We start from the raw sequence: 17,613 nt of genomic DNA, 5'->3' as shown, positions 1-17,613 counted from the left end.
AGCGCCTTGTGGAGAGATCGGACGATTCTTTTCTGGACTTGGGCTTCTTTATCCAAATCTGGAAAGGGTAAAGACGCATTGCGGTTCTTTGCAGGACGGAGACATTTGTGTACAAAAATCAAGGCGTGAGGCAATTGTTTCAATGCATATCGAATTTGCCTCAAATTTGCCCTCCTCGGAGACAACTATACAGATACTGTTTTTTTCCTGAAATCAAATTGAAGACGCAACGTAGTATCTTCGATGCATGTGAAAATTCTCCATGAGTGGAGGCAATTCGGCAGAAGGCGAAGGATTCATGCAGAGATCGGATCCGACTGCTGGAATAATTAGAAGTGTGGGTGGTATTTTATGCATGTCAGACTTGATGTTTCGCAATCATTTGCGTGCAGATCTCTCACCCTTTTCGATTGTCTGAAGATCAATAATATATCCTCAGGAAGTACAACCACATCTTGTATTTTCTTTTGCTGCCTGCAGAGATCGTCTCTTGCGACCAGAATCCTCTCTTTCTCCGGGAAGGTGTTCCTGTAAATATTCGCTCCCACAACCTTCCGGTGCGTTTTCTTTTCATCATAATTGCTCCCCGAAAGTCGACGGTGTTCTCAACTCCGTGGGTCGTTCTTCGAAACCAAAGTGGGACTACTACATTGGTCCGGGAGATGCTCCGAAAAAGTGTTCAAAGTGACACCAGGGTACCCGAAAGTCGCACAAGGCTGAGCGGATCTGGGCGGAAGTATATTTCTTCGTTTTGTTAGTGGGTGGGGTTCACGTGTAGCTTACAGCCGAGTTCGAAATGTGGAGGTCACATAGGCGTCGCCAATAAGCAGTGGCATCCAATGCGTTGGCAGTTATCTAGGTAAGTCTACATCCCTTGGGAGATCCAGCATCTGCGATTACTGGCATAAGACAATTCTCATGTCCTTGACGGACGATGCCGCTGTCCATTGAGGATATAATCTTGAAGCCGCGCCCCATGCCACTCCAGTCTTTGCGTATCAGACCACGCTCTATCTATCTCTTTCAATTCCTGTTCGTAACTCCTTCGACTACATTCTACTCCATGTCCACCAACCACTGACAACAAGAGATCGATAATACCTCCGACGGCCCCAGGCGCTCTCTTTGCGACCTCGTCGTACGAGATATGCATGAACTCCAATTGTGTTTTGGATTTTCTGATGCAGTCACCTAGGTTCAAAATGACCGACTTTGTATGTTTTGGTAGTCTATTAAAGGCCTCTGCCCCAAAATCTATCCGATTTGACGATGTCTCCGAAGCTTAGCCATCTGCGAGTACCCATTCAAAGCTAGCAGGTAGATGTTGGACCGAAAGCGCGTGGTTGAATCGCTTGAGACCACATTCGAAAAACAAAAAAAAGGAAATACCCAGCGCCTCGAAAGCAAGAGTCACCAAGGGCATGCAAACATGGTCAATTCCGCGAGCATGGCGGCCCAAAGCTCTGACGGTGACGGATATCGTTGCCATGGGTATCCGGTAGGATACTGTGTATGATGCTACAATATATGTAAGAGCCTTGATCATGGAAGTCCATGATTGTACTAGGTGATGCTGGGTTCCAGAAGCAACAGTCGCGGTTGGCATTGGTTACATATCTCCAGTTCTGGATTCGTACTTCCGGTAGAAGGAAGTTGCCTTTGCCGATTTGAGTCTGCCGTTCAGCATCTAGCCTTTGAGCCTGGAGGAACCAAGGCTTGCTGTCCCCAGCGCTGGCAAGCATGGCAACATGCTCTTGCATCCTCAATTCAGGAAAGACTAGATCTTTGAAGAGACATCTCTGCCGGCTGAAGCATCTCCAGTACCGACCGAGCTTAGAAGTTGTACGGGGTCTTCTGCCGAAGCAAGGCCGCAACAGCTCGGGTGCCTTTGACGGTTGAGGTAGCGGCTTCGGGGGTGGGAACCGTGCGCCGGTGTTTTCGAAGTTGTTGAATTGAAGGATCATCGTGCAACACGTGTACGAGATGAGATGTGCTAAGAGTGCCACACGTCTATCAGAAGTCAATTGGATTAGAAGATGATAATGGGTGAGCGCATTAGCAAGAGGTGTGGTGAGACTAGCGCAGGAGCACAGCATATGAGCTGTGATTTAACTTTCATCGCCTGGATTTTGTCTAAAGGCTCGATCGCTTACTTCCAGCAGCGTGTCAACTTCACACCACCGAACACGAACCGCTTGGCCCAGGCGCTGATGTTGATTACGATCCCTCCGCATTCAGCCCATCGGGTGACCCTCTCATGTCTCGTACAGCAATTGTTACCAGCCTCTATCTCCTGGCTTTATCAAAGGTCTACAAGCCATTGGGATCGAGAAAATAACGGGAATCAACAGTGGGAATACCTTCCTCTGGTTCTTCAGTCTGGATTAGAATGAGTATTCTATTTTTGTTCACAACAGTGGCAGCCTCGAGTGAGCACCCAACTGACCCGGGCTGTCTTCGTCTGCAGCAGAGGCTCACGTCGTCTTGTTGCCCCTGACTCTTCTGCACACGCTACGAACGTTTACGACTGTGGCTGCATGTTCGGTAGAAGACCGCGGGGACTTTTTGGATCAGTTGGGGAAACAGGCAAGCACCCTCAATACTGCAATGCGAACAAAATCAATCGCTGTTGCCTACTCGTTTATTCTCACGGAGAACACTGCCATGAGTCATATTTGACCGTCAATGCTATCCCAGATGGAGGATTCCTGGGTGAGATTGTGTCCCTTTGTTGATGATGGCACCAAGGGGAAAAGCAAATGAAGGCGCTATCATCCAACGTGGGCATCGGCTACCGTCTCAAGTACCTCATGAACCGCAGCTCCGACACCCTTGAATCTCCATACTGGTGTAAAGTTGAAAACTAGGCCCGCAATTCTTTTTTATATGATAAGCGGTTCCTTAGATCGGTCGTCAAAGTCAAGGTCAATATACAGATGAGACCTTTACAACTTTGCATTTCCGATAGTAGACATTCACGTTCGACGAAAATTCAGAACAGAAGTCATGACAGAATCCTGAGTTTGACGTTGGAGGCCGCAAACTGACGTTGTTTCCTGAGGCATCAACAAATCGAATATAGTTGGCTTGGGCCTCTGTCGGCTAGAAGGCGCAAGCACCGCTCCCGGCTCTTTTCCCGCCCATTGGATATCCAATGTCCATAAACTCTTTATTCCCCATGCTCAAATTGCACAATCTTTCTTCTCTCAATGCTTCCAAGCTAGACTCTTCTTATATCTTTCATCATGCTACCGAAACCGTTTCTCTTCCCGGCTCTCCTAATCCATAGCAGCTATTCCCTCCTCAAAGCCGCAGCTATCAGCTTCCCCTCCCAACCCGGCGTCTCCGCCCTTTCATCACCAGAATCAAGCAACGAGACTTCAAAAATTCCTAATCAATTACCCTACACCGGCACCAACCCCTACTGCAGCGCCTCAATAATCTGGACCGGCCTCAACACCCTCGACTCCCACTTCCAGCGAGACTGTCGCGCCGCAACGGACAAGTTCGAAGACTTCGTCGCTTCTTGCCCGAACCCGAACACTCGATATGAATTTCTAGATCCTCGCACGCAGCCGATGCAACGCTTGCCAAAGATGGAGACGCCGCGGAGATATGTTACTCGTGGGTTATGACAGCCTCGCCATCTCACGTCCTTGCGTTTCTCATCTGACTGAAAGAGGGTAGGAATCGGTCGCTGCACCGTAGCGATTGTGAACCTCGTTGATTTCCCCGCCGAGTACTTGCCGACGCAGAGATCGGGGCCTTTCCGCAAGACGGACGTGGACTCGTATGAAGGCCTTGCTATGGCCGTGACGGAGATGTACACGTCCTGCCTGCCGCATAGCCTCGGGTGGGCGGCTGTAGGTGAGTAGAGCCAGGTGATCCTCTTTCGCTGCGTGCTGGGAAGCTATGCTTGGTAGGCAGATCGGGAGTCTAACGAGGGGCATAGGTGAGGCTAGTTCGCTAGGTGTGTTTATCTTCGCAACGGGGTCTTTAGTCGATCAGAAGATTGAGAAGGGTTTCCCCCCGGTAGGATATCTGGGCTCGGCTGCGGAGAGTGTTGGGGCGATCGATGTTGTTGTTTGATGAGGAGGGCAAGGAGAAAGTGACCGAACGCTCTTGTGCCCTGAATAGTTTTTTCAACTTTGATGGAGAGATCAAAGAGTCGAAAGCCTACCGCCATCACATGAGATATCTGATCCGACGGATCTTTCGAAAACGCAATGGCGAAGACCGTTGGCCACGGTACCGCGATGCTGCCAACCCGTTCACCATCGTGATCTATCAGGGTCCTCGCCTGGTAGCCCTGAACCACCTCGATAGCTTCAGATGAAGGCGCGTCTAGTCTCCAAAAACCCAAGTCTTTCTGTAATCCGGGATTTTGTCATACCTTACAATCGCGAAACAGACTTTTTGCGCGAGCATGGGCTGAAGACCCAGTATTCCATTTATCCAACTGCTAATATCATCGAAGTGTGTGAGTATATGCGCTTCTGCTAGGAAGGAAGCCAATCGGAACATTTATAGCCCGCGTATGAGGATATGAGATTTCTTGTCATCTATTCATTGCCAGACGAAGACATCAACGTCCTCTTGGGAAACGATCACTTGAGCGAGGCAACACTCAAAGATCAGGATGTTCTGGGGCCTCCGATTTCTAAGGCGACAGGTTATGGAGTGACCTACATGACTAGATGGATCGCGGGCGCACGAGGCTTCAGGAGGCATGTAGCTCCAGTACCTCAATGTCCTGTATCTCACTCCAGCTTAAATTCAAACCTGGTCTAAATTTCTGTTATCTTGGCGTGGCAAGTATAAGGGATGCTTTTAAACCTCAGCCCATGCTAAGAAAAATACCAGTAGCGGGATTACAAGGCCGCGCCAGATTTGTATAGGGGTCACACCAAAATAAGGCGCGGCCTCGTAGCAACCTCGCTGTTATCGATGAGGCTATTCGTACAATGGAGGCTCTCCGCCTTCCCGAGGTATACAGGACGGAAAGGAGACTCCCCGCTACCGGAGCTGGGGATTTATACGGGGAAGAGGACTTTATCGGTGGTGTTGCCTATATAGTCTATCTAGTCTAATCCTTCTTACTCCGCCTCGCTGGCGCCTCTAGCCGGGCTATATTATACCTATCGTCGGCGAGCTCCTTTAAGGCCTCTTAAACCCCTTATTGACGAATAAGCCCGGTTATTTGGCGTAATATCGCCACCTATTAGGCGAGTGCCTTGGGTAGTTAGCGGCTTGTCGGGCTTATTGTATATCTAGAAATTATTAACTAGAGGCTAATACGCGTCAAACTACTTGGGTGTTTATTTGATGACTGTTTTTAGCGCAATAATAGCCTTACGAGTCGCCGGAGTGTTTACGGGCAACTTTAACATTATTAACGCGACCTTCGAGGGTATCACAGGCGCGAGTTTGCTACGTTTGGTCCCCTTTCGCGACTCTTTCTGCTCATCAAGGCTGATAAAGGCTTTTCGCTTAATAGAGGGGTGGTAGGAGGTAGGGAGGGTGTTAAATAGTGGCGACGGCGATCTAGACGCGTCAGAGTACGTGCCGCGACTCCACTCAGCATCACTAAGATTACTCTTATCCTTCTCCTACAGCAGGGTCATATCGTCTTCCGAGAGAACCTCTGGCAGAGGACGATCCCGATTAATGTCTTTAGGGTTACTGCCGTACCAATCCAGCTCCTCCTAAGTATCCTCGAAGCCCCCGTATTACGGGGGCTGGCGAACGACGCGTTCTTGAGAGATCATAGTGGGCGGGGCGGAGTTGTGGATAGCTTCAAAAAAATTGGTAGGCGACAGCGAGGTATGGAGAAGAAGAGTGCAACAGGTAAGGAGGGCTGCCAAATTACTATGGGAGGGCCTTACTAATCCGGCGGGTCGGCCTAATCGTTCTCCGGTAATATTACCGTGGGGGTGGGCTGAGGTTTAAAAGCTCCCAGTATAAGCGCGCTGATAGGGCTGAAGTATTTTTCCGAATTCACAACCAATATCTAGAGTGCGGAGGACAAGTCTTCCAGTTGACATCCCTTCAAGTCAGTAGACGAACAGAGAAAGCAATCGAATCTAGGAGGGAGCCATCCGCGCCGCAATGGCTACGAACGTCGTCCTAGACACCACCATGGTGCGCCAATTTCCTCCTACTATCGTAATACAGACCTCACTCACTTCCCTAAGGGCTCCATAACCCTCGAACTCTACAACAACCATGCCCCCCAAGGTGCGCAAGCTCCTTGTGGCTGACTCGAAGCCCCCATCTCTTTCCCTTCTGCCACGTCATACTAACAGCCTGTCCTTCAGACCTGCAACAACTTCTCCACCCTCGCCCAACGCGGCTACTACAACAACGTCATCTTCCACCGCATAATCCCAAACTTCATGCTGCAGACCGGCGATCCCACCGGTACCGGGCGTGGAGGTGCTTCAATCTATGGCGAAAAGTTCGAAGATGAGATAGATCCGGGGTTGAAGCATACAGGGGCCGGGATTTTGAGCATGGCGAACAGTGGGAAGAATACGAATGGGAGTCAATTCTTCATTACTTTGGCGCCGACACCGTGGCTGGATGGGAAGCATACGATTTTTGGGAGGGTAAAGAGTGGGTTGAGGGTTGTGCAGAGGATGGGGCTTGTGAAGACGGGGCCGGAGGATAGGCCGGTGGATCAGGTCAAGATTATAAGAGCTAGGGTTGTTGAAGAGGGCGAAGAGGGTATCTAGTGATCCGTGGGGCCAACAAAAAGGAGGATAATCTGCAGACAAAGAGCTATCAATCCCATTGTGAAGGACAGGAAGAAGACATACGCGTCAAAACTTCAAAAGCCTACGGAGCTACACGGCGCAATCCTACACCTTGAACTCCTGAAGCCCATCAAGTACAAATCTATGGTTTCGGAGACGTGGATCAAAATCTCCCGTTGACCTCGCATATCTCCTTGGATTGCAACCCTCTCGGCGACCTGTGGGTTGGCTCTAGCTCTTAGGGTACGCTGTTCACGAAGCCTAGCCGCATTATGCGTTCTCCCTCCTCGCCAGCTTGACGTCTTCCCCAAGGTGCTTCGCTCGAGAATCTCTGAAGCTCTGACCTGTGCTTGGGTTCTCGATATAGAAGTACGCAAAGAGTCGAGAGGAGTATCACGCTATGAGGCGTGCCTACCTCAACACCAGTTATTATGGGCGAACGAGAAACATGTGAAGAGTTTGTAGGATGTGTACTTGGACAAGCCGCACTGGCTGGGCGCTCTATTGTAGTCGTTGAAACGTTCAGCGAAGTCGGTGCTGCCACAGCCGGAATTAACGTCTTCCCAAAGACATCTGAGAGGTTATTGGCGCAGCAGCTCTTCTGCGGACAATACAGATTCTGAGATGCACAGCAGAATGCGTCGTACAGCAACCCCGGCTCTCCGCAGGTTACGATTGCGCTATAGGTCTCAATGAAAATTATGCGCTGTCTAGTAGGCGCTGCCTTCGCCGCCTGTATTTGAATGGCAAGTTTGATAGACTGTCGAGGCGATGCTTCCATCGGGCCAGTAACAGATTGGTGCCTTGGCAAGTGCGTAAGGCAACAAGTATAGCACAAAACATGGGGACTCTATCAGTGCGTAACGAACAGTCGGAGTCACGGTGGCTCGAAGACGTTGGCTGGTGAAAGCTATATGGGAGTAACATGATCCTTGAGGAGCCGGCCTCCATGGAGGATTAATATCTTCTACCCACTGCGAGTGCTGTGACGTCTACTATCTCTGGTGACACACAGGTTTCAATGGAGTGGTTTCAAAGAACAGGAATGACCACGGTATCGTGTGGGTAGAAGAGGATGTAGATTCTCTGGAAGCAGGATCCGAAGGATTCCCTAAGGATCTAGTTAAGTAAACTATACTATATAAAGCTAGAAAGAATAACCCCGCAGGAAGCACCTTCTAATTACTACGGAATAAATAAGATAGAGCCTTAGCGATTATAAAGCTATATATAAATATAGGTAAAAGCTGCTTTTATAATAAATAAAGCTGTAGTATAGTATAGCACCTGAAGAAAAAAAATAAAAACAAAAAAAAATTCACTGTTCCTGAAGTTTTCCGCAAGCGTATATACTTCTAAGAAAATATAAACTTTCGGGAAAGCATAGACTTTTGAGAAAGTATAGACTTCTTTATCGAGAAGTTTTATATAAAAAGCTTAAATCTTTAGAAAAGCTTCTAGCGGCGGCGTTAAGTAGTTTATTATTATAATAATAATAAGGTAATAGAATCTAGAAGATAGCCTATACGAGTAATAAAGTTCTTAAGATAATCTCCGTAAAATATATATCTAATTTTTCGACTATTAAGTTATATAAGTATAAAGGATCTTTTATAAGATTTACTATATCTACTTATTCGAAATAGATCTCTCTAGCGAGCTTCTAATTTTTCTATATTCTTTTAATATAATATAATTAGATTATTAATATAATATATAACTTACTTAATTCTCTTATTATATTAAAAAGTTATATTCTTTTTTTATTAATTTAAATATTATTTAATTATATTATAAAGATTTATCTAATAAATAAAATATTAATATACGATTTAAATATAGCTAGTAGAATCTTCTAACTTAGCTATTTAAGTAGAAATATTATATTTAAAAAGTATATATAAGATAGATATATTAATAGAAGCTTTTAATAGCGATTCGAAAAGAATACTAATAGAAGAGATTTCTAGATATTCGATAATTTATATATTAATCGAATCTCTAGTCTTTAGTAAATATTAATCTTATTCTAATTTAATATAAAGAGAATTCTTATAAAGTATCGCTTTTAATAATTTATTATAGATCTCAATTATTTCTATATTTTTAGAAGTATTAAAAAAGCTATATATAATAATAATATCTTCAAATCTTAAAAATTCTTTTAACTTATTATTAAAGAAATATTAATCGCGATTAAGATAATAAATATAAAACTTTTTATATATAGTAAAGAATAATTTAAGATATTAGATAATATTCTTTATATTAATAAAGATAGTAATAAAGGAAATCGTAAATTTACTTATATAGTAGACTTTTATAAATATAAAAGTAGATCTTACTTTAATAGTTTTAAATAAATTAATAAAATTTATTTTTATAAATTAAAAAGAATATATAACTTTAATAGAATATAAAGACTAAGATTTAATAGTAGATCTATATTTAGTATACTTAAGATATCTAATAATATATTTTTTAATATCTTAAGCTTTCTTAGATTAGTAGTAATTATATAATCTTATTAGAGTATTAATCTTAATCTAGTATTCGCTTTTATTATAAACTTCTCGAAATATTATAAATATCTTTTCTTTCGACATATAAGGTAAATATATACCTTCTCGAAAGATCTATAGAATATATTATATTATTCGATATTTAAAAGCTTTTCGAAGTAGCGTAATAGTAAAAGTCGAAGATTTTACGATAAGAAATTTATAGATTTTATTAAATTAGATATTATTGCGATAAACTTTAATTTAAATCTTAATATTTTTATTAATTTTATTAAAGGCTTTTATAGATGATTTTATAATTTTTATAGTAGAAATAGCTTTTAATAAGAAAGAAGAAATATTATATAGCGTATCTCTATTAATAATTTTAAATTACTTCGATTTAGTAAGTACTATTAAAAACGAATTAAATCTATTCTTATTATTCTTCTAGATTTATTTTAAATTATAATTTTCTAATTTTTATCGTACTTATATAATTATAATATTCTCTAAGTATTTAATATTAAATAAGATTCTCGATAAGTTATTAATAGCTTTATTTTAAGGTTTAGATATATATTAAATAGTAAGATTTAAGCGATAAAATCTATTAATCTAATATTTATAAATTCTCTTATAAAGATCTAAGTTAAGAAAATATATAAGAGATTTATAATTAATATATATTATAGTAGATTAATATAGATACTTATATAAATAGTTATACTTTTTATAAAATATAATAATAGCGTAGAGTTCTCGCTTATAAGTAGAATACTTCTTTTAAATAAAATTAAAGATAAATAAATTATATAAGATAAATATTTTTTTATCCTTCTCTATTATAATAAGCTTTTAATAAAATAGTCTCTTATAATATAAGAATATAGTATTATATAATAGTATATCTAGTTATAAAATCGAAAGTATTTATATATATATAAACGATTCGACTTAACTTAATATCGTATATATTTATTTTTATAGTATATTTAATATATAAGATCTCGAAGAATAATTATTCTATTTAAGTTTATTATTATTTTATCTTTTCTATAAATCTAGAAAGAGATCTCGCAATTTTCGCGAAGTTTTTTATTTATCAATATATGATATTAATAGTTTTTAAGAAATCTCGAACTTTCGATTAATTTAAAGAAATAAGCCACTTAACTACTTTAATAATCTATTTCTTAAGAATATAAATATATTCTTTAATAATATAAGTTATATTAAGGGCTTTAATTAATAATATAAATAATTATAATTTTTTAAAGAATAAGAGTAGCTTAATTTACTTAATTCTAGAAAAGAAGTAATATTATAGAAAAGAAAATAAATCCTCGAAATTATAGAAGCTATTAAAAAAGTTATTTATATAAAATATAAGAGATAATAAAATCTTAGAATTCGACGAATATAGTAACGAAGATTTAAAAGAAATAGAATTAAATAATTTATAAGCTAGCTTTATTATAATAAAGCTTATAAGTTATAATATCTATTATATTCTTATAGACTATATTTAATTAATATCTAAAATAATAAAAATAAAATAATATCTATTATTAGAATATAGAGATATTATAAAATATACGTACTTTAAATTAATTAAGAATAAATATTTATAATATAGATTAAATAGATAATTATAAACTTTCGAGCTTAGCTTAAGATAAGCTTCTAAAAAAAGCTTTATAACTTATAAATAATTAAAAGTTATTTAAAACTTATTAGTAGATTTCGAATCCTCAACTTTATTTATTATAATTATCTATATATTCTATAGAGATAGATATTTATTTATAGACTTAGTGAGTTTATAGATATTACTTTCGAGATCGTCTTAAATAAGCTTTTTTAGTTATTATTCTATATAAGAAGATTAGCGCTTCTAAAATTTCGAGAAAATAGATTTTATATTAGATATAATACGTATTTAATATATAATAAAATTCATATAAGATAGGTCTCTTAGATCTTCTCTATTAAGATATTTATACTAATATAGTAATCGTAATATTTATAATCTTTATTCTATTATAATAATAAGTAAATTAAGAATTAAATCTAATTCTAGCTTATTAATCTATTTTTCAAATTCTAATAATAAAAGATATTACGAAAGATTTCTATAAATTATTCTTTTAATAGAAAATATTTATTTAAGAGATATTTATGAAATAATAATATTAGTATTCTAAAAGTATTAAAGACTTTAATAGATTAATCTAGAAAATTTATAATAATTATTTACTTTAATAAAGAAAAAGAATTAAAAACTTTAAAAATAATAATAGAGATATTTAAAGAGCTTAAATTTTTAAGATAAACTTCTACGAGCCTTAATATTTTAATATTCTATTTAAGATAGACTTAATTTATTAGAAATCTTAACGCTTAATCTCTTTCTTATCTTATAAGTTATTTCTAGAATTAAAAGAATTATTAGATTTTAAAGAATTAGTTTTCTTAATAATATTTTTAATATATTTTACTTAATAGCTTTCGGGGTAATTATAGCGGACTTGAAATATATTAATAAATTATAATCTTTATAAAAAATTATTTCCGGATTTACGATTTTTCGGACTTCCTCGCTTTTCAATTTATCTCTTAGAAAAATAATAGAAAGATAAATTGAAATAAAAGTATCTATAGAATAAAACTATAGAATTTTAAGAATTAAATTAAACTATTTAGATCTTTCTAATTTTATAATAAATATAACTTTCGAAGTTATAAAGTATTAAATATTTTTTTAAATTTCTTTTATACTAATTATAAGTTATATCTAATATTCTAATATAATATTATAATAATTCGCTATATATATAAAAAGGTTTTTAAATTTAATCTTCGAAAGTAGATAAAGATATAAGTCTAGAAGATATACTAGTTTAGAAGATATTATATTTATATTAAAACTTTAATTTATTTAAATATAAGATTTCTTAAGATTAATATCGAATTTATTTTATTTTCTTATAATAATAAGAATATAAAACGTCTTATTTATATCTATAAGAGAGCTTAAAAAGCGTATATACTTCTTAGCTTCTATAGTAGAAATATTAATCTAGAATATAAATATTAATATAGTAGGATTTTTTAGAGATATAGATATTTAAGATATAGATATAGAAGAAAATATTAATATAGATTAATAGACTTATAAATATCCTAAAGATAGTATAGATATTTATAGAATTTATTAAATAAAAGTAAATTAAAAGCTAATTAAAGATACTTGCGTAGTATCTATAGTAGACTTCGAAGTTTATTTCTTAAGAATTCGAGTATAAAGGCGCTTTAACTTCTTATATATAGTAGATAATTATATTATAAGATCTATTATACTTATATCGACTTTAATATTCTTAAATATATATCGAATCGATATAAAAGAATTATATTTTAATTTATTAAATAGACTTATTAAAGGCTAAGATTCTATTTTCTTATTAACTCGCTTCTTATCTTTATATTTAAGACGCTTTTCTTTTAAAGTAATCTAAAATAGATATAGCTAATTTTAAAAAGAAGGTTTTTAACTTATAACTATCGAAGGCTACTATGAATCTACTTAGATAAAAACTTATAATAAATAAAAAGAAGTATTAAGATTTAGATTAATATTAGATTATTTTTATTAATATTAAGATATCTAAAACTACTATAATATAAATTGCTATAATTAAATAAGTACTAATTAAGGCCTCTTAGATTACTTTTTTTATTATTATTAAGATATTAATATTTATATTAATACTTCTTTTATATAAGCTCGTTTATTAAATTTTAATTCTTTATCGAGAAAAGCTTTAGCGATTTTTATATTAGCGAAATAAGATTAATTTAGCCCCGCTACTTCGAACTATATTAAATTATTATAAGAAGATATATAAAAGTTTATAGAGTTTAAAGATATTAATTAACTCGATTTAATAGAAGAAGAAGAAAAAGAAGAAGCTATGAAAGGCTTTAGCGAAGAAATAATCTCGTAGAGTCTAGAAGATCTATTAAACTCCTCGAATCTAACGAAAGTAAAGTTTAACTATAGATTATCTTTAAAAATAAGTATTTTTAAATACGACTATTTCTAAGTAGATAATAAAATATTTTTATAATAAGAAGAGATATAACTTTTAATATTACACTTAATATATAACTAACTATCTTTCTTATAAAATTAATAAATTATTTTATTAATATAAGAGTTTTTCGAAATACTATACTTAGATATATCTTTTAGAGTAGATTAATAATTATGAAAACGACTACTAGCTATAAGATTTAAGAGTTTACTCTTATTAGCGTTTTCTTTATAAGAATTTTAAGCTAAAATCGAAGCCGAAGTAAGAGTAGAAATTAAAACTTTATATAAAAAATAACGATATTTTAAAAATTAGAATTACGTAAAACGTTAAAATTTTATAAAAGCCTCTAGTAGCTACTTTAATAAATTCGTATAAAAGAATTAAGATTAATAATATAAGGGCCTTAAAGTTTTAATAGCTTAATAAGAAGTAAATAAAAAAGCTATCTACTATTTCGATAAGTTTTATTTTATAAGAGACTTATAGAATTATAGCTAATTAGATCTTAATTCTTTATTTAGAAACTTCTAAATTTCGATATTAATATATTATACTTCTTTCGCGAGATTATAGACTATATATAAAGATCTATTAGAAGATATTATATCTCTTATTACTTTCTTTTAAATCTCTTAATTATTTAATTCTCTAATAAAGATATAAAGAATAATATCGAGTATAATAGATTTAAGAAGATTAAAGATAGTATTAAGAATAATAGCGAGTTTATTTTTAATTCTAACTCTCTATATTAAGTTAGTAATACGCTTAAAATAGAAAATAAGAAATTTTTTAGAATATTAATATAGGTTTATAATCTCGATATCGAATAAGATCGCACTTATTTTTACTACTTTTAAGGAAAACTTCTCGTAGAATATAACTTAAAACTACTAAATTATTTATTAAAAATTAGAGTACTCTACTTTAATAAGAAGTTAAATAGCTTTTAAATAACTTTTTAATTATTTAAAAGTATTATTAATAAGAAGTATATTAAGATATCTTAAATACTTAACTAAGAGAAAATAATTTTCTTTATCTTAATAATTCTTTATATTAAAGTCGAACTTTTAAAGTTACTTTAATATTAATATATTAATAATTTCTAAGAAGTTATTATATATAGTAAATATAGAGCGAGATATAATTGCTTTTATAATATTACTAGACTATATAAGAGCTTTAGATTAATCTAAAGAAGACTTACTTCGATGAGATTCTAACGATAAAACTATAGAATTTATAGAATTATTATTAAGAGGAATTTTTAAGAAGTCTAAGGCGTTAAGACGATAGTAATAAGCTAATTCTTCGAGGAGATTTCTAATACTCGCTAGAATAATAATATTATGACTTATTTATTTTTATAGTAATAAGAGAGTTCTAATAAGTAATAATAATAACTAGAAAATTGAGTTAGGTAATAATAACTCCTTAAGATACTTACTAAAGACTTCTTAAGTCTTAAAAAGAAGTTTAATAGATGAAAGAGGCTTTCTAAACTAAATAACTTAAGAAAGTACTTTTATAGTAAGGTTTTTAATAAGGAATTCAGTGGAAAAACGAATAATGATAAATTATAGCCGAATAGGCTAAATAATAATTCTAAAAATACGTAAGAATAATAATAAAGGAGATCCTACTTTAAGGCCATAAAAAAATCCGGGCAGGGACCTTCAAAGAATAGGAATAACCACGGTATCGTGTGGGTAGAAGAGGATGTAGATTCTCTGGAAGTAGGATCCGAAGGATTCCCTAAGGATCTAGTTAAGCAAACTATACTATATAAAGCTAGAAAGAACGACCCCGCAGGAAGCACCTTCCAACTGTTTCGAGGCGGCAGACAGCACTGCGCTCTGGTATTCCTACATTGTGTTACCCTCAAACAGGCTAGCCTCAACGGCGTCTGCACAAAGCTGAGAAATCCATCTCCACCGCTCACCATCGTGAGCTGAGCCATGATGACTCAAAGCAATATCTTTTCTCATCATGACTCGTCCTGCTTCTATATATCACCTCTGTAAGCGAATGATGATGCTGAGGAGGACGCAGGGAAAAACACCATGACGGTTGCCGCTGCTGCCCGTCGAATTCTATCTTCATCGCCAAAGCTCGCTTCCTTGTCTTCAACGAGAGTACTGTTTCTTCAAACGTCTCTTTGATCTGCTCTAACGGCCTTTCACTTTGGCCTTTGTCCTCAGGAACGTCACGCTTGCCTCACCAGAATGGTGTACTGCGGCAGACCTAGCAAGGGCTGTGCTCCGTGCCGGGCCAAGAGAACAAAGGTGCGTGCATAAGCGAGAATATACGATTTCCGAAAGAAAAAAAAGAAGCTCTAGTCCAACTCCATGTTTCTTTCCGTAGAAAACCCGCACACCTAACGATTTCAGTGTGACCAAACTCGACCGCATTGTGGCCAATGTCGAAGGGCTCACAGAGAATGCCCAGGATACCGGGCCGAGCAGGATGCGATTTTTCGCAATGAGACCAGCAAAGTCGTGGCCAAGGCTCAAACGGGGACAAAATGGGAGATTAGCATGCCTGTATCTCCAATACGCCCTATAGAACTCACGGGAGATGGCGATGTCAGGAATCCTGCCATCGATTTCTCCGCTGCAACTGTCCAAATGGTAGAACGCACAAAGGTCACTATCCGAACCCTCTCCGTTCCACTAGAAGACGAGGCTACCTACTATTTCTTCCACAACTTCGTCCCTGCGGACCCTGCCTCTCTGACAACGTATTCCGACGTGCTGCCTACGGTCTATCGGCAAGACTCCTCCTTCAATGCTCTGCCCAAGATCATCGAAGCCATAGGCTTGGCGGGCATCTCGAACGTGAAGCAGGCGCCGGAACTTATGGTCGCGGCGGGTCAAAAGTATGCGAGGGTATTGCGTGCCATCACTGCTTCCATTCAAGATTCGAAAGAAGTAAGCACAGACCAGACGTTGATGGCTGTTATGCTGCTCGGTTTGTTTGAAGTAATGTCCTAGCTCGAGGATTTATCCGTTTTCTGTTCTGACATTGCGCAGACTGTCACATGTTCAAATCCTGAGTCTATGAGGTCTTGGACCAACCACGTCAATGGAGCTACTGCGCTAGTGCGCCTACGTGGAACGGATCAATTGCGAACAAAGGTTGGCCGCAAACTTTTTGACAATCTAGTTGTTCAGATTGTAAGCCATTGATTTCGGGATGAACAGAACGCTTTGACCTGACTGTTATGATCTAGCTCATCGACTGCCTCCAAAGGCGTCAAATGATCCCTCCGGATGTCATCGAATGGGCTGAGATTGCTGCTGAAGGTGAAACCAATAAGGCGGTACCCGAGAGGCAGCTAATCCAAATAATTGGGCGCCTTTGCGCTCTGCGAGCTGCTGTAGATAGACCAGAAACCAACGACATTGGAGTCGTCACACTGGCGAATTTTATTGACTCTGATCTGGAAGATTGGAAGAACAGCCTTCCACCAGCCTTCTCTTACTCGATTAAACAGAGCCCCAACACCGAAAATGTCTTCTCCAATACGTATCACGTCTACAAAGGCACGTGGGCCCTTTCAGTCTGGAATGTATACCGTTGCGCTCGCATCCTCACCCAGCAAGTGATCACGACTTGGCTTAGTCGCAACTCCATGCCGAATCCAGCACTTGACCAATCACAACGACGCCAATCCAAGGTTCTACTTGCAAATCTTGCTTACGACATTTGTGCAAGTGCTCCCTTCATCTTGGGAGCCTCAAACTCGTCCGTGTACTCGTCCCGGCTCCCAAGAGCGGCGGCAGGGGCATCTCTGCTATGGCCTTTCTACCTTGTTGCAACGATGGATCAATGTCTTACCGGAATACGTGCTTGGATCATTACCCGGCTTGCACTGATTGGACGGCTCATGGGCATCAAACAAGCCGAGTCTTTGGCTAATGTTTTAAGAACCAAACGAGAGATCACGGCGTGGGATAAATTCGAGACAGCGCGCGCAGACGAGGTGCTTGATGAATGGTGAATTCCGCAAAAAGGCAACTAAGCGCGTGCTATATTCATCCGGTACGTCTGGGTATGAGAACCCACGCCCAGACTAATGCGATTCGGATCTAGAGATGTCTCGGGATTTCTATGCATTCTATGGTACTGACAAACGAGGCATCGAGTCATCCGATGCGGGGACACCGGTAAGGACAAGCAATCTGAGCCTCGACTCTATGATTTCAAACCAGAAGCAACTAAGACCATAAAATTTCCGCCAACGTGCTA

General features: G+C 37.2%; 3 protein-coding genes across 3 annotated transcripts; all 3 read left to right on the top strand.

Annotated features, from left to right (window-relative positions):
* Positions 1–3,245: 3,245 nt before the first annotated feature.
* HO173_013042 (uncharacterized protein) lies at positions 3,246–3,635 on the top strand (the record flags this gene model as incomplete). Its single annotated transcript, XM_037314871.1, has 1 exon — positions 3,246–3,635. The coding sequence occupies one exon, from the start codon at positions 3,246–3,248 to the stop codon at positions 3,633–3,635; it is 390 nt and encodes a 129-aa protein (XP_037158251.1).
* A 2,760-nt stretch (positions 3,636–6,395) lies between these two features.
* HO173_013041 (uncharacterized protein) lies at positions 6,396–6,734 on the top strand (the record flags this gene model as incomplete). The annotated part of the gene is made up of 1 exon (XM_037314870.1): positions 6,396–6,734. The coding sequence occupies one exon, from the start codon at positions 6,396–6,398 to the stop codon at positions 6,732–6,734; it is 339 nt and encodes a 112-aa protein (XP_037158250.1).
* Positions 6,735–15,587: 8,853 nt separating this feature from the next.
* Positions 15,588–17,365, top strand: HO173_013040 (uncharacterized protein; the record flags this gene model as incomplete). Its single annotated transcript, XM_037314869.1, has 4 exons — positions 15,588–15,647; positions 15,753–16,343; positions 16,395–16,538; positions 16,595–17,365. The coding sequence occupies 4 exons, from the start codon at positions 15,588–15,590 to the stop codon at positions 17,363–17,365; spliced, it is 1,566 nt and encodes a 521-aa protein (XP_037158249.1).
* Between the last annotated feature and the right edge of the window lie 248 nt (positions 17,366–17,613).

Source organism: Letharia columbiana (genome assembly GCF_014066305.1).
Source record: "Letharia columbiana isolate WasteWater2 chromosome Unknown xfSc0000018_s0, whole genome shotgun sequence".
Taxonomy (NCBI): Eukaryota; Fungi; Ascomycota; class Lecanoromycetes; order Lecanorales; family Parmeliaceae; genus Letharia; species Letharia columbiana.
This window is presented reverse-complemented; position numbering and strand designations above follow the sequence as displayed.